The following is a 24,441-nucleotide window of genomic DNA, read 5'->3' as shown; positions in this document are numbered from 1 at the left end:
GCCATGATGCCGCCAGGAGCCTGAATTACTTCTAAACCTAGAAAGTAATGGAACTCCTTCATGTCCTTCATTTTGAATTGGTTGGAGAGTATCTTTTTGATATGTTCGATATCTGCTATGTGCTCTCCTCCAATGACTAAGTCATCCACATTTATTATGATAAATACATGACCTCTGGAGTCGCTCCGGATGAACAAAGAATTGTCGAACTTGGACATTTTGAAGTCGATTTGTTTAAGATAGTGGGTTATCTTTGAATGCCATGCTCTCGGTGCCTGCTTGAGACCGTAGAGAGGCTTTTTGAGCCGGTACACCGCTTGCGGGTGTGTTCTCGACTGGAAACTGGGTGGTTGTACCATGTACACCTCTTCCTCTAATTCACCTTGAAGAAACTTAGCGTTCTTTACATCCATTTGGTGGAGGTGCCACCCTATGGCTACTGCAAGGGCGATCACAGTTCGAATGGTTATCATCTTTGCCACAAGCCGGGCCTTATACCGATTGACGGTGTTGTGTTGTAAATACTTGTGCTCAACAAAGTGTCTAAAAGCTAGTAAAATATGGATACAAGCTTGTTATGACACTTTATGCATGGTGATGGATGCTTTGGTTGAAGGTAAATTTGAAGAATCAAGGTGAGTTGATGTGACATAGTCAAAGAGTGCCTTTACAATAGGAAGTCAATGTTTTGGCCATAATATTTCAAGGTAATATTGGAGTTCAATGAATAAATGTTCTTTAGAAAGCTTGCTCGAAGTGCTACAAATGTCTAGAAGGGGTCGTGGATAGAATCAACCGTCTTCATACCCAAATAGAAGAGTTGCAAAGGAAAGTGGTTGAAGTGTTACATGTATGACACGTGGCAAGATACATGCAAACACTAACAATTAAGCCCCAATTGTATATGAGTGTGGAAGGCTTCAGAAGAGGATACATGAGTTGATTAAGACCCCTCTCTTCAAATCAATTGATCGCAAAGCAGGGGAGAGTGAAGTGACATCGTGGCACTCCTATTACCAGGGCGAGTCATCACCAAGACTCCTAACATAAGCGGTTCAAGCTATACCAATCGGCTGATCGAGTCTACTACAGAAATCGAACTGACAAAATCGGCACTCAGGAGATCCGGACGAGTCTGATGGCCTCCAGAGTTTTATCAACTGGGCCTCGACTAAGTCAACTACACGGATGCAAGCGAACCAAGTACTTACGAAGAAGCTATAACCGCACCGGACACCAATACATGGCTACAAGCCATGCAATCCGAGATGGACTCGATTCGCTAGAATCAAACATGGGAGTTGGTCAAACTACAAGTAGGAAGAAAGCCGGTACCTTGCAAATTTTTAGGAACAGTACTAAGACAGAGAAGTATTGTCAGGAACAGTACTAAGATAGAGAAGGAATGAGTACTAAAAGATGAGGATTAGTACTAAGGGAGGTGTAGAACTCTCGAGAGAAGGAAAGAGTGAGTGAGCGAGAGAGAGAATGATGATAAAAAAAGATATATATTATGTTAAGAGAATATACAATAGTAGCTAGGAGGCTTAAGACTGACGTTGAACCAATTGGGTTCGAAATAATGCCTTGTGCCTTCTTTTATAGTGTTCTCAGGAGTACTCCTGAAGTTTCTAGAATGTTCCAGAGAAATCTGGAATATACATCAATTTTCTATAGTAAAAATTAAATGAAAATAATATCCTTCGTGAGCTCGACCCATGTAACATAAGGTCATGGGTTCGAGTCTTGCCATATCATGACACTATCCCCCCTTTAAAATGACGAGTGTCACGAGGTTTGTTTGGATATTGATGATGGAAGTCTTCAAGAAGAGCATGAGCATTGGTCACATTCTCTATTGGTTCCCAAGTACGCTCGTTGGGACTATATCCTAGCCAATCGACTAAATAGTAGGAGCTTGTTGCGAACAATCTTGGAATCAAGGATGGCGGCAACCTCATACTTAGGTCCCATCTTCAAGTTCGATCGGGGGTGGAGGTTGTTTAATACGACCTGGGATGGTGCTGTCTTGATAGGGTTCGAGGAGAGAACTATGAAACACCGGATGTATCCGAAGTTGTGGAGGTAAATCAAGACAAAAAGCGACATCATTAATTTTTCCGATAATACGGAAAGGACCTAATCACGGATAATCCAACTTCTCGCATGGGCGAGTAGTCTTGATGTGTCGTCGTAGTAGCCATACCCGATCTAAAATGTTACAACAGGATGGAAACCGATGACGATCCGCGTAAACCTTGTGTGTTTGTTGAGCTTGCTGTAGATGAGTAGATAAATCCGCTTATATCTTGCATAACCGCTCCAAACGATCCTCTGCACAAGGATTTGTGGGTAACTCTGGGGTTTCAAATACACAACACTGGGGATGACAGCCCGTATAAGCATAAAATGGTGTAACCTTTGTCGATGAGTGGACAGAGTTATTATACGCAAATTCGGCGAAGTGGAGAATATCTGCCCAGTCATCTTGATGATAGCTTAGAAAGCACCACAGATACTGCTCCAAGGTTTGATTTGTTCATTATGCTTGGCTGTCTGTTTGCGGGTGGTAGCCGGAGGAGAGGTTACAAGTGACCTTGAGCATTTTAAAGAGGTGCTTCTAGAATCGAGACGAATTGGGGTCCACGATCGCTGATGATACTATCGGGAATGCCATGATGCCGACATACTTCATGCATGATAGTTTCGGCGGTTTCGTCACTGGAGATTTCCTTAGTACATGGTAGGAAATGGGTCATCTTCGTATATCGATTTACTACTGTTAAGATTGCATCGAATCCCTTAGAGACCGGAAGATTTGTGATGAAATCTAGAGCAATGGATTGCCACGGCTTGCTTGGAATTGGTAATGGTTCTAATAAACCATATGGATGATGCCTTAGCATTTTTGCTCTGCAACATGTATCACAAGTCCGAACAAAATCTTTGACAAATTGTCGCATATGGGGCTACCAGAATGATCGTTGTACTAAATCTAATGTTTGAGTACTACCAAAATGCCCAACTGTATATGTGTCATGACAGTTTTGGACTACTCGAAGTCGACAAGAACCATTAGGAACATACAAGAGTTTCTTATAGAATAGTAATCAATCATGACATTCGAATTGTCGATAGTACGCACCTGGTTGTTGCGACTGTGAACAAGATGCTCGAGAGGGATAAATTTGTGCTAGAATGGCTTGGGCGAAAGCATCTATCTTCAAGTCCTCACGTATGGTATCAATAATGTGGGAATCCAAGGGCATATTGAAGATCTACGTTGCTTGCAGTCGTGCTGGTCCTAGGATTACTTGCTTTTGGTTATCAAAAGCTGGCTCGCCAGGACGCGGTGCTAGATACGAGCGCCGTGATAATGCATCTGCCTTCCCTTGTTGCTTCCCCGGACGATATGTAATTTTGAAGTCGAAACGAGTGAGGAATTGGGCCCACCGAGCTTGACGTCGATTTAACACACGAGCATTCTGAAAGAGGCAAGGTTTTTATGATCATTGAATGCGGTGAGTTGATGAGAAGACCCCTCTAGAAAATGCCTCCATTGTGTAAAAGAGTCCACTATTGCTAATAATTGCTTATCATGAATTTCATAGTTGATTTCGACGATGTCAAACTTGTGTGAGTGGAAAGCCACAAGATGGAGCTTTTCATCATCGCTTTGTTGTGAGAGAATGTTACCCAACGTGAAATCTGATGCGTCTGCTTCGATGATGAATGGTTTTTCCAGATCAGCATGAGCTAGAATAGGAGCTAATGTAAATGCCTTCTTAAGACTCTCAAAAGCCATGTTTGCTTCTTTCGACCAAACGAACGAGTGTCCCTTCTTGATGAGTTGTGTGAGAGGCCGAACAAGCTTTGAGTAATCCTGTATAAACTTGCGGTAGAAATTGGCAAAGCCTAAAAAGCATTGCACATCTCGCAACGAACGCGGAGTCTGCCACTCTACCACCGTTTTGACCTTAGTTGGATCCATGGAAATGCCTTCCGAGGAAATGACATAGCCCAGAAATTCTACCTGGTTGCACTCGAAACTACATTTTTCCAGCTTTGCATAAAGCCCATGTTCTCGAAGTCATTTTAGTACTAACAGTACATGCGAATCATGCTCTTCTTGGGTCTTCGAATAAACCAGTAGATCATCCAAATAGATGATCAAACAAACATCCAAGAGATCTCGGAATATATCATTTGCCATGTGCTGGAAAACCGCTAGCGCATTAGTGAGGCCGAATGGCATGATCATATACTCGAAGTGCCCATATTTGGTGCGAAACACGGTCTTCCATTCATCTCCTGGTCGGATCCGTACGAGGTTATATGCTCCTCGTAAGTTGATCTTTGTGAAGAACCTTGCACCATTGATCTGTTCTAAATGACTTGAGATAAGGGGAAGTGCATACCTATTCTTGATGGTGACCTTATTCAAGCCACGATAATCTACAACGAGACGAAGTGATCCATCCTTTTTCTTGACGAAGAAAATGGGTGCGCCGGTTGGAGATTTCGAATGTTGAATGAAACCATTTGCCAAATTCTCCTCTATATAGGCTTGAAGGACTTCTAGCTCGGTTGGTGACAAATTGTAGATTGGTCCACATGGCGGCTCTTTTCCTGGTTGTAAATTGATGGGGCAATCATACGGTCGATGGTGAGGAAGCGTATTGGCTTGTACTTTATCGAACACATCAGCATAATGACGATACTTCTCTGGAAGTTGAACGATGGACTCCTCTTTAGTGGTGTTGGAGGGTTTTATTGATACTGCGAAGAGAAACATTTCTTCCTTGCGTCCTTCCTCACGCAACTGATGTAGTGAAATGGTTGCAATCTTATGAGTAGATCCTCAGGTTTGTTGATACCGGATTTCTCTTGTGAATCTCCAATCTATGTCTAGGTTATGTAATTCGAACCATGGTAATCCCAAAACAGTGGGATGTTCTGGGATACTAATTATATTAAAGGATACTACACACGTTAAATTATCTAGGACAATATTAACGGGCTCTGACTCTTGTATGATATTTCCGGAAGCAATGCGACGACCATCAATGACTACTAAAGAGGCTGGACAGAGGAGTTTTCTTAGGGATATCTGATGAGCTTGGGCAAAATTCCTATCCATGAAGCAAGAATTAGCTCTAGAATCTAGGAGTGCTGAGACATGTACTGGAGAGGTTATTTTAGTACTAACTGTTACTTGGGCTAAGAACACATTGCTAACTTGCTTAGAGGGAATGGAACCACTAATGGGTTGCACAGATCTAGGGCTGTCCAACCAAACGACTCCTATTTTGGTTGAACTTAGTCGTTTAACTCTTCTTCTAACTAACTAAGGACATCAAATTTGTTTGATAGATTTGGGCTATTAGTACTATTAGGACTATCAGATATTCCTACTGAAATAGACTCGGGTTTAGTACAATTAGAACTAGCAACTATTTGGTTCACTTGTTTTCTTGGCCTATGGGGACAGTTCATTGCAATATGTCTTGGTCCACCGCAATAAAGACATAGTCGATTTGCTCGACGTCGTTGCTTTTCTTCTTCCGATAATGGTCCGCGACGACGTGTAGTGTCAATTTCCATCGGAGTTGGAGTATTCACTAGAGACACATTATATGACTCCCTTGGAAAAGGTTTTGTTACCACTGAGGCGTAGGTGGGCTTTGATTTTGCCCTTGGCATCTGGAACTGATGTTCTGAACATCGTTCAAAAAGATGGTTGTCGCATCTCACCGCGCGACTGATTGCTTCTGTCAATGACTTTGATTCTTCGTGGAAGGTCAAGAGTAAATCCTTGACATCGTTATGTAGACCATAACGAAATTACTCCATAAGTGCTTGGTCATCCCAGGGGATATCGGAGGCGAGTAGGCGGAAATCTGCAACGTATGTAGAGGCTGGACCATCACCTTGACATAATCGTCGGATTTTGTTGATTGATGTCCTTATGTTGTCAGCATCTCCAGAACAGGCTTTAAACTCACTTAAAAACTCTTCAAAATTGTTTAGTAAAGGAAAATCGGTTCAAAGTGTCTGAAACAGTACTAAGACAGAGAAGTATTGTCAGGAATAGTATTAAGACAAAGAAGTATTGTCAGGAATAGTACTAAGACAGAGAAGGAATTAGTACTAAAAGATGAGGATTAGTGCTAAGGGAGGTGTAGAACTCTAGAGAGAAGGAAAGAGTGAGTGAGTGAGAGATGAGCACCCTTCGATTCTTACTCGGGCTCGTGGTGATAGAAGACCTAGAACTCAAGTAGGTGTATGTAAAGACGGCATTCCTACACGGAGATGTGGACGAGGACATCTACATGTCCCAACCGGCAGACTTCTCCGCGATAGGGGAGGAAAAACACCTCGTATGTTGACTGTAGAAAAGCGTATATGGCCTAAAACAAGCACTGAGGATGTGATACCAAAAGTTTGACTCTTACATCAAGTAGCTTGGATATCACCGATCTAACTCCGACCCATGTTTATATACTCGGTAACTGGCCGACGAGTCTCGGATCTATTTGATCCTATACGTCGACGACATGCTCATTGTAGGGAGCAATTGAGCAGAGATTGGAAAGCTAAAGCAGAGCATTCACGATAAGTTTGCGATGAAGGAACTTGGACAAGCCTGACAGATACTAGGCATGAGGATAGAGCAAAATCGGAAGACAAAGACTCTCCGACTCTCCCAGTTTGACTACATCTGCAAAGTGATGAAGCGCTTTAACATAGAGAATTCCAAGCCAGCACCAACACTGCTTCAGACGTCGATTCAACTATCAGACAAAGACTCTCCTTTGACAGACGAGGAGAAAGAGCTTAATGGAAAGATGTTAGGAAACAGGTCCCTTCGGATGGGAAGTGAGAAGAACAGTGTTGATGAGCAACTCGGCCTCGGTCGAATCCGGATGTGGAGTACCCGGCAACGGAAGACCCGGTGAGAACCGGATGTTGCAGGCACGGTGAGAACCTCTCATCGGATGGAAGGGACATATATGTAAATATGTTCCAGAGAGCCCACTGGGGCTATATTTGTAGATAGCCCGAAAGTCATATTAGTATAAATATGACCTAGGGCAAACTTAATAATGATGATGATAGAGTTATTCGTGTAACTCCTGTATAGTGCGTAAGAGAGAGAGAGAGAGCGACATACAAAGATTGTGTCTCTTTTGTAACCGCCGTGAGGCGAAGATTGTGAGCAAGAGGTCGTTGCCTCTGTGCTCCCTATTGTATTACTTTACATAGTGATAGTTTGGAGTCTGTGGACTCCCGTGGTTTTTCCCTCTCAGGGTTTTCCATGTTAATATCCTGTGTATTCTCTTTTGATTGTTCGTGCACTTACCTCCATTCCCATTTCTTCTGTGTTTGACTGTATAAAGTGATTTACCCTTCGGTTGTTGCCGGAGTTTATTCCGCGTATTCCTCGACAAAAGATACCCTATGCATCGGCCATAGGAAGTATCATGTACGCGATGGTGGCGACTCGACCCGACCTTGCCTTTGGCATAGGGGGTCGTCAACCGATACATGTCAAACCCAGGACGGAAGCATTGGGAGGCCGTCAAGCACATCTTCAAGTACTTAAGAGGGACTGAAGATGCACAACTAACTTTCGGATTGGCAAATCTGATCGAAGTCGAAGGGTACACCGACTCTGACTACGTCGGGAATTAGGATAATCAGAAGTCGACATCAGGCTATGTTTTCACCTATGGCGGTGACGCCATATCATGGAGGTCGAAGCTGCAAGAGTGCACGACCTTGTCAACCATAGAGGCCGAGTACATAGCAGCATCAGAAGTAGTGATGGAAGCAATCTGGTTGCACCGACTATCAACCGACTTCTCAACAACAAGCTAAATCGACCATCCAGCGCCGACCATCTACTACAACTCACAGAGCGCAATACACCTCATCAATAATCTTGTCTATCATGCGAAGAAAAAGCATATTGAGGTGTAATATCATCATATCCAGGAGCTCATAAGCGAGAAGAAGCTTGAACTTCGGAAGATCGACACTGAGGTGAACATCGCCGATTGCCTGACAAAGCCACTCCCAGATAAACACTTCAGAGCACTGAGGACAAAGATGGGACTACAACAAGCGACCGAGCAAAAGAAAGCCGAACAAGGAGCAGAAGGTAAGTTGAAGATACTACAAGATTCGGACAAGCTGATCCGGATGACTAGCCAAATCAAGCTAGATACCGACTATATCTCTGCCGACTTGGCTACATGCCGAAATAACTCTAGATTAAAATTGTAATCTAGGTTCATGGGGGAGATGGCCCCATACAATTGTAATAAGAAAGAGTAGTCCTTTTATGGGGGAGTTTGTTGACATAAAAGGCCGACTCCTTCCAATTTGTATCTTAGTGTGAACAATCCAAAGAGTTAGTGCTTAGTATATAAGAAATAACCCAACGTTGTAACAAAAGAGCTTCTTGATCACTCTTGTATTATGAGTCTCTGAGAGACAGAGAGAACAGAAATAACAAAGTTTCCATTAAAGCTTAAGAGTGTGTCCATCTTCTTGTCTTCATTCTTTTCTGTGTTGTTTGTTGCGCATTTCTTGACAGGTCCTCATACATATTTCCGCACATATTCGAATACCATATGCTACATTCTCTCACTATAAACATCTCTTACAAAAGAGGTGGAGACTTAACTACCTACTAAATATGTGTCATAGGATTTAACTTCTATGACACATTAGTTATGATACAAAGGAGGTGGGATGTTCACACACTTGGGTGTTCCTAAGGTGTGTTCCCACACTAGGGAAGTTGAGTTTGATCCTTAACATACATGTAGACAAGACACATACACAATCCACACAAATACACCAACACCGACATTTACAGTTGTAACGCAAAAAGGTTGGGACAAAGGACATGGGCAAGGGCAAGGGGCAGGAGGGCGATAGGGATGGATGGGGAGGACAATGACCATCATTGATGATCATTGGATGCGACCAAGTTCAGGGCAATGATAATGACCATGATTAGGGCAATGGCAATGGCAGTGACCATGATCGTGATCAGGGACATGGTGGAGACAGAATGATAGCCTGCCCATGCCAATGTCCATGCTCACGCCTGTGCATGTGCCTGTGCCTTTGCCCATGACCGCGTCCCCTGCACCCGTGCCCGTGCCCACAACTGCGCCCCCGTAGTAAGTTTTCTAATGTATTTATGTGCCCTCACTTCTTACTTCCCTTTTGGACCCCCTCAACCCCCAAACAAGAAAAACACTGTACCCAAATTTGATCTAAATCTCATCCATCCCCCTAACTCATTCTTGTGTCGTCTTCGCATCTCGCCAGAGGAGCCATGGAAGCTTATATCACATCATCGTCACCATGCCCATCGACATCCAGTCTCCCCTTCCTCAACACAACGGCTCTGTTGTTCCCTTCTTCACGCAGCACGGTAAGAAACGAAGAGAGGAGAGATCGATCGATTCTTCAATGGATCTTTGTTGCCTCCTTCCTTTTTATGGTCATATGAATCTCTCTTTCGATAGGGATTGATCGCTAGACAGATTGCATGGTTTTCTTGTGGGGTTGCGAGAGCCTCATTGAGATCGATAGATAGATTTTTCTTACCGTCTTCCAATTTCCATATATGACCAGAGATAGAGAGAGAATCCAAACAAGCGATGTAGCTCATGTGATATATTCCACAAAGTTACCTTGCAGTTAGTTTGATTTGAGCCTAAATGGATGTAGCTCAGTTGGTACATTTCCACAAAATCATCTGATCATTAGTGATCTTTGCATCCATGTGTCTGGCTTAGTAAAATATGTGCTTAGCCCCATATAGTATTAACAGCTATCCACATACTGCAAAAGATGAGATTTTGAAATAGATATGCACACTTAACGTATTATTTTGAAAGGACAAATGTTAACCTATGAAACCTAGAGAAACAAGACAGGAAAATAACGCAAGAAATCTAAACTTAGATAGGGTAATTAGAGCATATATGTGAGTGATAGAACCTTCCACTAGGGCCAATATGAACTGTGTGAGAGGCTGCTAGAACTACTAATCCATGTGGGGAGGTGGGTTCTCTAGATTGAAGGAAGTGTTTCTTAATGTATATGAAATTTCTCCAGTAGTCAAATTGGTGTTTGGTTTCACTAGCCAAGGTCCTCCAGATATCCAACTAACTAAAGATTGAGAGGTATTGGTTTAAATTGCAAGCTTTTCTATATGAAACCCATGGAACTCAAACCATGAAGGTCATCGGTGCATATTATAGGGAGGGTTTTATTATCACCAGAATATTGTCATGCATGGTGTAAAGAAGATAATTGTGCAGAAGAATTAGGAAAAGATGCTAAGGCAGAGAATGAGGATTAGTTGTGGCTGGGGCATCTCTATCCTCATGCTTTGCCTGGCCAAAGGCTTGGTTTGGCTGTTTTAAGTTGATGCGGGATATCCTTTTGGTTGTATCTATCATTTTTTGTCTTTCCAAAGATTATTGGGTTTGTTCAAATGTGTTCTTAACGATTCGAAATTCTAGTATTCTTCAAAACAAGAGTATTTATGTCAGATTCCTCTGTTTGTGAAAGAAATGCCTGACATTTGGTTCTTATAACTTGACATTTGTGTTCAAACTTCAATAGGAGAATCTACTAATAATGGTTGTATTTCACATCTTCATGATTTTGAGGTGTGTATTTTGAGCCGTTTACAGGAATGCTAGGACTAAGGTTAAAGTTTAGACTTGATGGTATAGTGGTAGGTAGTGGTAGTGTTTGAACGTAAAAATTAAATAACTTATCAGATCTACCCACATTGAATCTATAATGATAAGTAGGGATACCAGTGAACTTTATTGCCATGAACCTTCCTGGGGTCATGGCGGAGGATCTCCTTTGGTTCAATATTCGTATTTATGAAAATATCTTAGTGCTGAATGAGGAATCACATGCTTGTGATTCTTCATGTAGTATGGCATGAATATTGGGAAGGGAGGTTCTTTCCCTCTTAACAATTGACCTTTATAGGAACTTGATTATGAATATAGTTCTAATGTCAAAACAATATGGAAAATATCTTGTTGAATTCTTAATGAAAGACAAAGCTCTTTCAACCCAATGTTCTGTAGTGTGTAATATGTTTTACTTCACTGGAGATGGTTTGAATGGCAACTGCGATGGGAACCATGTTTCACTTCAATGTTCTCTGTATATTCATGTTTATTGCATCTTCAATAATGGGCTTTCTTTTTTTTCATAGATCTTTAATGTTATTTGCATCAATACAATGAACATTGATTTAGTTCCAACATAAACCTACATTCTGGTGCTAAAGTTTCAGTTTTTTACCAATTTAGGCTCCAGGACAAGTATGGAAGCTCAAATATCTTTCAGAGTCACATGATGGTTTGGCAGTTAGCAATTATAATTTGAAGTGTAGATCGAGTCGACGTGGTTATACCAACATTCCAAGTGTAAGTTTATATCAAGAGAACGAAGAATGTAATTTCTTCGAAAGGCTTATTCAAGCATGGAAGGTCCTTTTCCCAGGGCCTACTGTGAAACACGTATCGAATGCTGCGATAGCAAAGCAAAGGTTGAAGATGATTTTGATATCTGATAGGTGTGAAATCAGTGATGTAGCTAAGCAAAAGATTGTAAACAATGTTGTGGGAGCACTATCAAGTTTTGTTGAGATAGAATCAGAGGAGAAAGTTCAACTAAATGTGTCCGCAGATCCCGATTTGGGAACGGTATATTCTGTCATTGTACCTGTTCGACGCGTGAAGGCGGAATATCAAGAATATGGTGAGAATCTTCGAAATATTCAATATGGAGATTCCCTTGAAACAATGAGAACTCTTGATTTGAGGTTCGAGCATGTCGATGATGGAGTGGAGTGATTGTTAATGAAGTGCATCTTTCTGTAATATATATGGATTTTGTATGGTGAGAATGCAAAACCACTGATATAGTATCATTCGCAACCTTCATGCACCTTCCTTTGTATATAAATGGACATCTCAAGTTTCCTACCATGAGTGTCAGGGTCCCGCCTTTTGGAGAAGATAGATATATTATGTGTCTTAAGACATCTTGTAAATACGGATGATGTTAGGTTTTCCAATCTTTTGAAGCAAGTACATATATCAAGGAAATGTTGACCCCCTAGATTTATTTAGGATTTCACATTTGTCCATGGTAGAAGACACAAAACGTAGGTTGAAATTGGGGATCATCAAGGTGTTATGGGGTTCAGTATTGATGTTTAATGCTCATCTATACGACGCTAGTTGCAAAAATGTACAAGTAATGAGTTATTGGATTCAATTTTGGGTTTACAAATTATGTCATGCATTAGTTAGTGTAATAATTCAAGAAAGTTGTATATCGAAATGGCTAGTTTCATAGTTGTGCAATTTCCAAGTTAGTCTTCAAAGCTTAATGTCCATGTTATCGGTGAAGTGTCTCAAGCGTGCCAATAATTTGAAAAATGGGACTAGGAGTGCAATTTCAGTCAAGTAGAGTTGCTTTGGAAATTACACATCAAATAAAGGCAAATGATTTGTGATGGTGGCGGTCTCATGTAAAGAAATTTATGGACCTTGACAATAAAATTGTGAATCATGGTGTGCGTCAATAACATTTATAGCAATGACAGGTTGGTTAGACAAGTATGTATGGTTTAAAAGAAAGACAATGCAATGCGTAAAGCGTGTGTTCAAGTACAAAGTGTCAAATAAACATCAATCTTGTGATTTTTTCAAAGACACAAGTGTGTAGGAAATTCATGTTCCCCCAACTTTTTATGGTCCCCATTTGTGAAAATTTACGCATGTAAACATTTTGAATGATCTAGCATTAGATGTGTAAACGCCTTTATTTCAAGACTTATGTAGGAAAGCATTACGTGCGAGCGTGTGTGTGCGTGGTTGGTGATGGAAGTGACTCTTTCATCTCCGTCCTTACTACATGGCATCACACACTTGAACTTAAAGAAGGAAACATGCAACTGCACCAAATCGAAGATACTACATGAGATTACAAGGCCAAACTTAAGAAAGAAACATGTAACAGTGGGTTAGATCGTCACGAGGTGGTGCCAAAGGTGGTCGCCCCACCGACATTCAGCACCTGATACATCGGGAAATGGCGATCATAGGAGAATTCGGAATCTTCACACATGCACACACACATGAACGCAAGCGGGTGTGCACATGCACACACACACACACACACACACACACACACACACACACACACACACACACACACACACACACACACACATACACACACACGCGCGCACGCACGCACGCACACGCACACATGCGGGCACATGCACGCACATGAACACACACAGGGAGAGTTCATCGGACGATTCGTGTAATGTGTGTGAACAAGCACCGGACGCGGGAGAAGTATGGAAATGTGAGAAGACTCTGGTTTTTTTTGTGTGTGTGTGTGTTTTGCTTGGAGTGAAGAAACAGATTCTGAAGACTTTTTCCAAAATCGCTTCTTGTCAGTTTTCTTAGAACGAAGGACCAGTCCAAATATGCTGCTCCACGTGTTTTTTTATTCCTCCCTCTTTATCCTTCCTTCCTTCCTTCCTTCCTTCCTCGTCATTTCCATTTGGTTTTAGTAATGGAAGCTTGACACAGTCATGGGCCATGGCTCTCTCCCCACACGTATCCGCGGGAAAAAGCCCCCCTTCTCTCCTTCATATATAAACAAACCCCACTCCATGCCTTTCCCCCCACATTTGAGTCCTCCTTCCATCACAACAAAAGGCAACTAAATTCACATACAACATACAACACATTCACAAGAGTCTCTCTCAATTTAGAGGGGTGCACATACATAAAACCTTTCACATCTATTTATCAGGCTGAAGAGGTGAAATTTGTGAGTGTGAACTCCATCCCACAGCCTGATTTTGCAGCCCCCAAGTCTCTTATTAACTTGGTTAAAGAAAACGGCGGTTGTAAAGCCACATAGTACATTGGGAGCATCAGTTTGGTGACTTGAATTGTTCTTTGTTTTAGAGAGTTAGAACACTGAGGGTCTTCCTTGGATAGGATCATACTTCCTAGACCATTTTATTGATTTACCAATGGGCTTGAGCAATCATTTGATCGCGATCCTCAACTCGCTCACGGCCATATTGTCGATCGGTGTACTCGGGAGCGGGATCTGGCTGGCGACCCGATCCAAAGCCACTGATTGCATGCGGTTCCTACAATGGCCCCTCATCATCTTGGGCCTCTTCCTTCTGGTAGTATCGCTCGTTGGACTCTTCGGGGCCGTGTGCCGCAACAAGTGCCTCCTCTGGTTCTATGCCATCTTCATGTTCTTCCTCATGCTCCTCGTCTTCTGCTTCACGGTCTTCGCATTCGTGGTCACCTACAAGGGCGCGGGGGATGCCGTCTCCGGCAAGGGCTTTGAGGAATTCCACCTGGGGAATTACTCCTCATGGCTGCAGAGGCAGGTCAACAAGGAGAGTGTGTGGAGCAAGATCAGCGCGTGTATCGCTGACACCCACACGTGCCGCGACATGGCTGCGAAGTACAAGACGGAGGTTGCGTTGGACGCCGCCACCGACATCTCGTCCATCCAGTCGGGCTGCTGCAAGCCTCCCACGGCTTGCGGTTTCACATTCGGCTCCAACGCGACCGATTGGTCGACCACAGGTAGCACCAACACGAGCAATGGGGATTGTGGGCTATGGAGCGATGACCAATCGGAGCTTTGCTACTCGTGCGACTCGTGCAAGGCGGGCGTGCTCCAGCGCGTGAAGAAGGACTGGCACAAGGTCGCGATCGTCAACATTATCTTCCTCGTGTTCATCGTCATTGTCTATAGCGTCTCTTGTTGCGCCATCCGCAATGTTCATAGAAGCAAGAGATATGGCTATGCCTAAGACACAAAGTTTCACACACAACCTCCTCCTATGCCCATATTTTGTCCAATATGATTCCCTTTGTATTTGCTTTTTTGTTTTTTCTCTTTTTCTTTGGTTGGTGAGGGTGGTTGATGATACATATTCTTCTCTTTTTTGTTGTTGGTTTTCATTTTGTTGATACATAAATTCAAATTACACATTAGCAATACATATGTAAAGCTTGATAGTCTTAGGTACTTCATTAGGGAAATGTTGGTTAATAGTCTCATAACCAAACAATAATAAAACCTTTCTTTTTTCCCCTAAGCTTGTTCATGTTTCTTAAAAGACTTTATATGAGAGAGAGAGAGAGAGAGAGAGAGAGAGAGAGAGAGTGAGTGAATCTTATGGCTTTATGCAATCAATAAACCATATAAATAAATGTACTATGGCCACATGTTGTTAGGGGACAATTCATGGGCCCTTGATGAATTGAGTAAGTGGAATGAAGTAAAAATTAGAAATAGGACCACAACTAAATCTATAATTATTTGGAATGGGAAATGGGACCACAACTAAACCTTGGGCCCTTGATGAACAAGTAAGTGGAATGAAGTTTGGAAATGGGACCACAACTAATTCCGTTGGGACGAATCAAAACAAATGTGCACTAAAAGATCTATCATGTGACGTGTGTACCGAATCGTTCATAATGGGTAGCCTCCTCCAATATTCATTAACACAAGGGTACTGTAAGTGTGGACCATGAGGGTACTAGTTGGGGAACTGGCTTAAGTTGGGTTACTAGGGACAAATGTAGATCATGGCCATGCCATTACCGAAATTAACTAATTCCCTCCATAGTCGATGATTTGTGATGAAGATAATGATAAAGTGGTTAGCAAAGTCTTTACTTAGTTGGGTTACTAGGGACAAATTACATCATGGCCATGCCATTACCGCAATTACCTAATTCCCTCTTATCTATCGACGATTTACAAAGAAGATAACGACAAAGTGGTTAATGGAGTCTTTACTTATTTAGAATTAGTTTTAATCTCATTAATCCTCATTGAGAGCCCTAATCAGAATTAGACATGGACCATAAGTAAAAGCCCAAATGATCTAGTACCAGGTCCCAACTAATCACCCAAACATTATTATAAATATTAAAGCCTGCAATTAATTTAATTAAGGTTTCTAGTACATATAACGTTTAATCTCATAATCTCAAGTAGTAATTAGTAGTCTCACTTGATTTGCGATCCTCCCACTTGTTGACAGTCCGTGTCTTCTACAATGATTCTTGTGACATTGGCCACATAAATCTAATGTGTTGACATACTTATTATACATAAATCTAATGTGCTGACTTACTTATTATACATTTGGGTAATTCCTATATGAATGAATGGAAACCAACCCATTGTGATCTTGGGTGTCTTGCAACTTCTCATTGTGTTCAATGGAGGTTGGTCACTTCCATGGTGTCATGTGTCATACCAAAGAATGAGGGCCATGAAATGAAGACATTATTCACCTTTGAGGGTTATATATAAAGTATGATAGAACTATTGGTTGTCTATGGACACCATAGGACAACAAACAACCTATAGGATTTATTATAATAAACTACAATGAGCCTCGTGATCTCGAGTTCCCATTGGTGTCACACAGAAATGCCTCCAAAGGAAACAACGGGTCCCATTTAAGGATCAGGCTTGTTGGTGGGCACAAGAAGCTTAAGAAGGCCTTGTGAATCACGACATAGTGATTTACTTAAAATTTCCCTATAGGCTCTAACTTTCAACTTTTAATTTTAACTTATTAAATTTTATTTGCATTATATGTGAAGTCTCCTTTTCATTTATGATAAGTATGACGACCAAATTTATGATAAGTGTGATGACCAAATTTATGATAAGTGTGATGACCAAATTTATGATAAGTATGATGACCAATTTTATGATGATTTTCTCACACAAATTTATAATAAGTATGATGATCAATATCTGTAGAAAATGGTTTGGTTTGGTTTGGTTTTTGTTTATGATAAACCGGTTTGGTTTGGTTCTAAATTTTCCGTAAACAGTTTGGTTTCTCCTATTTTTTAAACGGTTTGGCTCTAAACGGTTTGGTTTAAATGGTGTTATTCCTTAGGGCCGGACAATGGCCTAACACGGTGTCTACGGAAGACACTTCACCAAAGGGGTGCTACGGCGAGATAACTTAAGAGTCAACGATTAATCAGACTTTAATTGGTTACTTAGCAATATGGCATTAGACTTGATACACTCATATGATAGAACAATTAGCACAGAACGGTAATCAACACTTAAAGATAAAACAAGAAGCTCTATTAATTATCCATCAAAGTTTTACATTGTAACCAGGCCTTTATATAGGTCACCGTTGCTGAGTACAAAACGGTGCCAACCGGCACCTGTTCGGAACTGGTTCGGATCGGATCGGGATACCGATTCCGGTCCATCCGTTCACGTCTCATAAACTACTTAATTATAATAGATTCCGAATATAGAATCCCTTTCACATTCTGGTCTTTAACTCCTTAGCCGGCCGGGTAACACATGGCACGCCCGTGGGACAGTAAGCTCTATTAATTATCCATCAAAGTTTTACATTGTAACCGGGCCTTTATATAGGTCACCGGTGCTGAGTACAAAACGGTGCCAACTGGCACCTGTTCGGAACTGGTTCGGATCCGGATCGGGATACCGATTCCGGTCCATCCGTTCACGTCTCATAAACTACTTAATTATAATAGATTCCGAATATAGAATCCCTTTCACATTCTGGTCTTTAACTCCTTAGCCGGCCGGGTAACACATGGCACACCCGTGGGACAGTACCTTGTACGTCGAATCCCACTATCCGGCCCTTAGTCTTCGTCCAAGATATCCAGAATACTCTGCTCCAGGTTGTCCAATGGTTCTTCGGGAATCTGTTGTTGTTGTTGTGGCTGTGGTTGCTGTTGCTTCTTGGATGGCGTCTATCCGGCTCCCGGTACCGGCGGTTGTAGCGGTGATTCCTCCGTCAGCTGCTCTGCCGGATTTGACTCCGGTTGACTCCCCCCGACCTTGTCTCTGTCTGGTCCTTGCCCCGGCGATGGCTCCTCATCGTTGAGGTTGACGGTCGCTGCCTACTTTGCTTCTTCTTGCCGTAGCCTGGTCCGCTCATAGCTTTCAAACTGGATTTAAGCATCCAGTCGATCATCATCCAACTGTGCTACCAGTTGCCGGACCACTGCTGATTGTTCCTCTGCCAGAGTTACAAAGTCTTCTGCTAACTCATCTCTTATGGCGGTGAAGTGCTCCTTTGTTAGCATGTAGCAGTCGTCGCCATCCTTGTGTCGGTTTTCCGCGTCCGCCGTTAGCAACTGGAGCTCGACTGTGCGCTTTGCCCATTTGGCCCACCATTGCACGTAGCTTTCGTCAATCAAGCGTTTTGTCTTGTTCCTCCATGCCTGGACAATGAACTGGATCCACTCAAGTCTCATCTTCGATTTGTCCTCCACGGCTTGCTGTTCTTCCTTCAATTGCTTGATCAACATCACCGTGTCCGCCTCCTGCTCCTGGTAATGTGACAATTGGTTTTGGTAGGTGTTCTGCAACCTTTGCAATACCATTGTCGCTCTTTCCTTTTCTTCATAATGCTGTTTATGGAGTTCCATACGTTCCTGCGCGGCTTCCTCCAGTAGTGTTGTTCTTTCAACTTGTTTTTCAGCTAGCGCTGTCTCGGCTCGATAATTTTGTGTCGCCGACTCAGTGATTGTCTCTGTCAGTTTCCATTCGTCTCCATTACTGTCTCCATCTCTATCACTTCGTCTGTTGCTGTGTGTGTCTGTCCGGCCCCGCCGTTGTCATGATATGGCAAGACTCGAACCCATGACCTTAGGATATATGGGTCGAGCTCTTGACCATTAGATCATCTATTGTAATACGTAGGATATTATTTTCATTTACATTTTATTATAGGAAATTAATGTATATTCCAGATTTCTTTGGAACATTCTAGAAGCTTCAGGATTACTCTTGAAAACACTATAAAAGAGGGCACTAGGCATTATGTTGAACCAAATTGGTTCAACGCCAGTCTTAAGTCTTTTAGCCACCATTGTATATTCTCTTCACATAATACATATCTTTCTTATCATCACTCTCTCCCTCTCTCGATCTCTCTCTTTCTCTCCGTCTCGCTCACTTCTTCCTTCTCTCAAAGAAGTTCTACACCTCTCATAGTACTAATCCTTCATTTAGTACTAATTCCTTCTTTGTCTTAGTACTGTTCCTGACAGTTTGAACCAGTTTTCCTACCTTCTGTCTCTCTCATTTCCTATTAATCTCTTATTCCTCTTTTCTTTCATCCCATGGCCACTGTTAGCGCTGAAGAATATCAATCTGTTTTCTCGGAATTTCAATGCTTGAAAGAGAAGTTCCATGCTTTGGAACAAGAAAACCAACGGTTGCTGGGGGATCTTCAGCAAATCTCCTTAGAAAAGCAGCAAACGCAACAACAACATGGGGAACTTGCGTTACGCGTGCAACAACTCGAAGCAACCATCGTAGCGATGCAACAACAAGGGCCCGGAACACAAGGGATTCATAAAGAACCCAAGATTGGCCTTCCCACGAAGATCGATGGAACGCGATCGCAGTTTAGAGGGTTCCTTAACCAGGTACAATTAGTTATTCAAATGCATCCTTCCCGATATCCCACCGATGCATCATGAGTGGGTTTAGTAGGCACTTTGTTAAGTGGCTCAGCGTTGGCATGGTTCGGAATCTTCGTTACTCAACAATTTTGAAGAGTTTCTAGGTGAGTTTAAAGCATGTTTCGGAGATACTGACAGCATCAGGACCGCAATCAACAAAATTCGGCGATTATGCCAAGGTGACCGTCCAGCCTCCGCATACGATGCAGATTTTCGCCTACTCACCACCGATATCCCTTGGGATGATCAAGCGTTGATGGAGCAATTCCGTTATGGTTTACGCAACGACGTCAAGGATTTACTCTTGACCTTCCCTAAAGAGCCAAAGTCCTTAACAGAAGCAATCAGTCGCGTGGTGAGATGTGACAACTGCCTGTTTGAGCGACGTTCGGAACGACAACTACAGATGCCGAGGGCAAGATCAGAGCCCACCTACGCCTCAGTGGTAGCAAGACCTTTTCCGAGGGAGTCATATAATGCGCCTCCAGGGAATACTCCGACTCCGATGGAGATTGACACTACACGTCGTCGAGGGCCATTATCCGAAGAAGAAAAGCAGCGACGCCGTACAAATCGACTATGTCTTTACTGCGGTGGACTAGGACATATTGCAATAAATTGCCCCCATAGGCCAAGAAGACAGGTAAACCTAATAGTCGCTAGTTCTAATTGTACTAAACCCGAGCCTCTTTCAGTAGGGATATCTAATAGTCCTAATAGTACTAATAGCCCAGATCTAGCGAACAAATTTGATGTCCTTAGTCAGTTAGAAGAAGAGTTAAATGACTAAGTCCAGCCAAAATAGGAGCCGTTTGGTTGGACAGCCCTAGATCTGTGCAACCCATTAGTGGTTCCATTCCCTCTAAGCAAGTTAGTGATTTGTTCGTAGCCCAAGTAATAGTTAGTACTAAAAGTACCCCTCTAGTACATGTCCTAGCACTCCTAGATTCTGGAGCTAACTCTTGCTTTATGGATAAGAAATTTGCTCAAGCTCATAAGATATCCCTAAGAAAACTCCAGTGTCCAACCTCTGTAGTAGTCATTGATGGATGTCCCATTGCTTCCGGAAATATCATAGAAGAGTCAGAGCCCAGTAATATTGTCCTAGATAACTTAGCATGTGTAGTATCATTTAATATTATTAGTATCCCAGAACATCCTATAGTTTTAGGATTACCGTGGTTTGAGTTACATAACCCAGACATAGATTGGAGAACAAGAGAAATCCGGTGTCGACAAACCCAAGGGTCAACTCAGAAGATGGCAACCATTTCGCTACGTCAGTTGCGTGAAGAAGGGCGCAAGGAGGAAATGTTCCTCTTTGCAATATCAGTAAACCCCTCCAGCACCACTAAAGAAGAATCCACCGTTCAACTTCCCGAGAAGTATCGTCATTACGCCGATGTGTTCGATAAAGTACAAGCCAACACACTTCCTCATCATCGACCGTACGATTGCCCCATCGATTTACAACCGGGAAAAGAGCCGCCATGGGGACCGATCTACAATTTGTCACTGTCAAGACTGAGAGAGAGAAAGAGAGATAGAGAGATAATTGAAAGAGAATTATTATATTGAAGCGTAAAATGGATTACAAAGAGTAGGCTACAAAATGGCGTTGAACCAATTTAGGTTTGGGATGGGTGGTAGATCCCTATTTATAAGTAATAGAGAACACTCTAGAATATTCTAGGTTATCCTAGAATGTAGAGTAATCTAGAAGATCTCTAGAGTATTCTAGAAGGTTCTAGTGGTATAGAACACTCTAGAATATTCTAGGTCATTCTAGAATGTAGAGTAATATAGAATATTCCTATGATATTAGATTTCATATTCTAGAAACTATACATATAAGAATATTAATACAATGTTTAAGGATTTGACATGTGTACAACAAGGTCGTGGGTTCAAATCCTTTCGAGTCATAATGTGAGTGTCATGATCCTTTCGATGCATGATGTGAGTGTTATCATGACACTCTCTTTCTCTCCGTCTCGCTCACTTCTTCCTTCTCTCAAAGAAGTTCTACACCTCTCATAGTACTAATCCTTCGTTTAGTACTAATTCCTTCTCTATCTTAGTACTGTTCCTGACAGTTGTCTGTTGTCATTGTCCGGCATCTCTGTCTATCTGGCCCTGTCTGGTCATCACTGTCTCCATTTGTCTCCATTTGTCGTAGTCGCCGGCCTTGTCAGCCCTATTCGGCCAGTCTGCAGTCGGCCGTCTGTTTTGGCCAAGGTCCGTCACTTAGCTGCTCTGTTCAGTCGTCATCCGGTTGTCATTCTGCCGTTGATGTCTGACGGTTGTCTCTCCGTCCGTCGCTTTTCAGCGTCACTGTCGCTGTTTCGGTCATCTACTTTGACGGGCTTTCCGGTTGCCGTCCGGCTATTACGGCCGCTTCGGTGCTAACCAATTCTGGTTCTGGTTCCGACTCTCTCCGCGTTGCTTCTTCTGAACACTGTGAACACTTCTGACTCCGCTCCTGTGCATTCTTAGCACATCCTTCCGGCCTCCGCTCCACACACTACATCTTCCTCTGCAGTCTCCTGGTGGGCGTCTCTTTCCAGTCGTGCTAGCACCAGCTCCCTTCTATTCAGAGTTTTGGTGTCAGTTCCTGCTCCTTTGTTCGTCTGGCCGTCTTTCTAGTTACTTGTCTCTGTCTTTCTGGTTGTCTCTCGCACCATGCTTTCTTGCACACACACATTGCTAACTGCACATTTGCACATTGTCGTTTCCATTCTCGCACACTCATGTAACGTCCTCATTCCGTGACTTCATCTCATTCATTGTCATCGTTTTCGTACATCTTTGGCACCATTTCTTGGACATTTACGACAAAAATAGACCAAACAAAACATACACATATAGAGATTAATTCGTTGTAGAATTATGCGGCAGTTAATCTTCCATTTTGGACTTCTTTTGCACATTGTCGTCGCCTTTCGTACAACATCATCGATTCCATTTTTTGCGCATCTTCATTGCTTCTCCCACATCGTCATTGCCATTTGGTGCATGTCATCATCATTTCTTGCACGTCTCTCACATATAATCGTCACTATGCCTCGAATCGCCACGTATTATTGTCTGATTCCGTCTCCAAAAGGGATTTGTCGTTGTGGTCGCCAAAAGGTTTTGTACGTTTTAGGGTTAGGGATGACGATTATGATAGCATGATGAAAATGATGAAGATAGATATGGTGTCATGGTGGAGATGATGAATGGTATGATGGTGAGAGAGATCATGAAGAGGTTGAGAATCATTGAGAAGCATTGCGGGGTTGGGGGTGGTGCCTAGAATGGCTCCACCCCCCTCCCAAGGGGGTTCAACGTTAAAGAGAGAGAGAGAGAGAGAGAGAGAGAGAGAGAGAGAGAGAGATTAATGGTTATTGTTGTATTCATTCATTCCCCATAAGGGGTTAAATAGGTACAAAAGGGGGCCGGACAATGGCCTAACACAGGGTGTCTACGGAAGACACTTCACCAAAGGGGTGCTACGGCGAGATAACTTAAGAGTCAACGATTAATCAGACTTTAGTTGGTTACTTAGCAATATGGCATTAGACTTGATACACGCGTATGATAGAACAATTAACACAGAATGGTAATCAACACTTAAAGATAAAACAAGAAGCTCTATTAATTATCCGTCAAAATTTTACATTGTAACCGGGCCTTTATATAGGTCACTGGTGCTGAGTACAAAACAATGCCAACTGGCACTTGTTCGGAACTGGTCCGGATCCGGATCGGCATACCGATTCCGGTCCGTCCGTTCACGTCTCATAAACATCTAATTATAATAGATTCCGAATATACAATCCCTTTCACATTCTGGTCTTTAACTCCTTTGTTGGCTGGGTAACAAATGGCTTCATAAATTTTAAACAGTTTGGTTCGATTTTTATTATAAATAAATGGTTTGGTTTGGTTTCAAGGCCAAGAAACCGAACTAAACCGAAACCAAACCGGGCCCACTGCTAGTAATGCACTCATTTATAAAAGAATAGTTAAGATACTACTCTTTCTTTATCTTCGATCAAGGACACGTGCTTCATGTTAACCACATGATTAATAATCTCCAATCGCACATGACTTCATATTATACCCTTACAAGTCTATTCCCACAAATAGCATATGAAAACAAATTTTGGCTTCACAAAAATTTGGAGAACTTGATAGGATTTTCACACAATTGAAATAGAAGGAAATGTTTGCTATGTGATGTGCTTGCACATCAAAAGATGGCTTGTGTGGAGGAGTTGTCATGATGAGGTCATTCTTTATCTAGGTTGATTGCAATTCCTACCTAGTTATACGACACACCCATCAAGTTTGCCCAATTACATGTGCACATTGTCTTTTGCCTTCTAGATCCACCACATGACCCCTCCCTTCCCACCATACATCGGTTCATGGCCTATAGTTTGAAAAATAAATAAGTAAAATATCCTTCCATTAGTTTTAAAAAGGCACATAAGCTACAACACTATGCTTTCCGTAGAGATTGTGCAACTAATGAAGCTAATCTATACCGCAACTCCTCCATCCATCACAAAATCTAATTTCATTTTAGTATGTACAACCAATTCTCCCTTGTTGCCACATGCTTTCAACATACTAGAAAATGTTACCATATTAGGTAAGAGGAAGCCTTGGACAAGTATTTGAGGATAGAATTGTATAACATCCTCATTCTTATCTTGCTCAAAATAGCCCAATAACATGGTAGTCCCTTGTACCACATCTCCAACTAGCAATAATTCATCAAAAAGCTCTTGGGCTTCAATTATTGCTTAGCAAATGCAAGCATAGT

At 42.2% G+C, this 24,441-nt stretch overlaps 1 protein-coding gene and 1 pseudogene across 1 annotated transcript; both read left to right on the top strand.

The window, feature by feature from the left end:
- Positions 1-9,323: 9,323 nt before the first annotated feature.
- On the top strand, positions 9,324-12,045 carry LOC147866421 (cell division topological specificity factor homolog, chloroplastic-like). The gene is made up of 2 exons (XM_087316866.1): positions 9,324-9,454; positions 11,370-12,045. Exons 1-2 carry the CDS (start codon positions 9,356-9,358, stop codon positions 11,913-11,915), a joined length of 645 nt encoding a protein of 214 aa, XP_087172992.1. The 5' UTR covers positions 9,324-9,355; the 3' UTR covers positions 11,916-12,045.
- A 1,813-nt stretch (positions 12,046-13,858) lies between these two features.
- Positions 13,859-15,215, top strand: LOC147866420 (tetraspanin-8 pseudogene; annotated as a pseudogene).
- The last annotated feature ends 9,226 nt before the right edge of the window (positions 15,216-24,441 follow it).

Source organism: Azolla caroliniana, unplaced genomic scaffold, assembly GCF_043228905.1.
Source record: "Azolla caroliniana isolate FFs.n. ecotype wild unplaced genomic scaffold, voAzoCaro1.0.p SCAF_3, whole genome shotgun sequence".
In the NCBI taxonomy this organism is placed as follows: domain Eukaryota; kingdom Viridiplantae; phylum Streptophyta; class Polypodiopsida; order Salviniales; family Salviniaceae; genus Azolla; species Azolla caroliniana.
The sequence above is the reverse complement of the archived record's forward strand: the minus strand, read 5'-3'. Positions and strand labels throughout refer to the sequence as shown.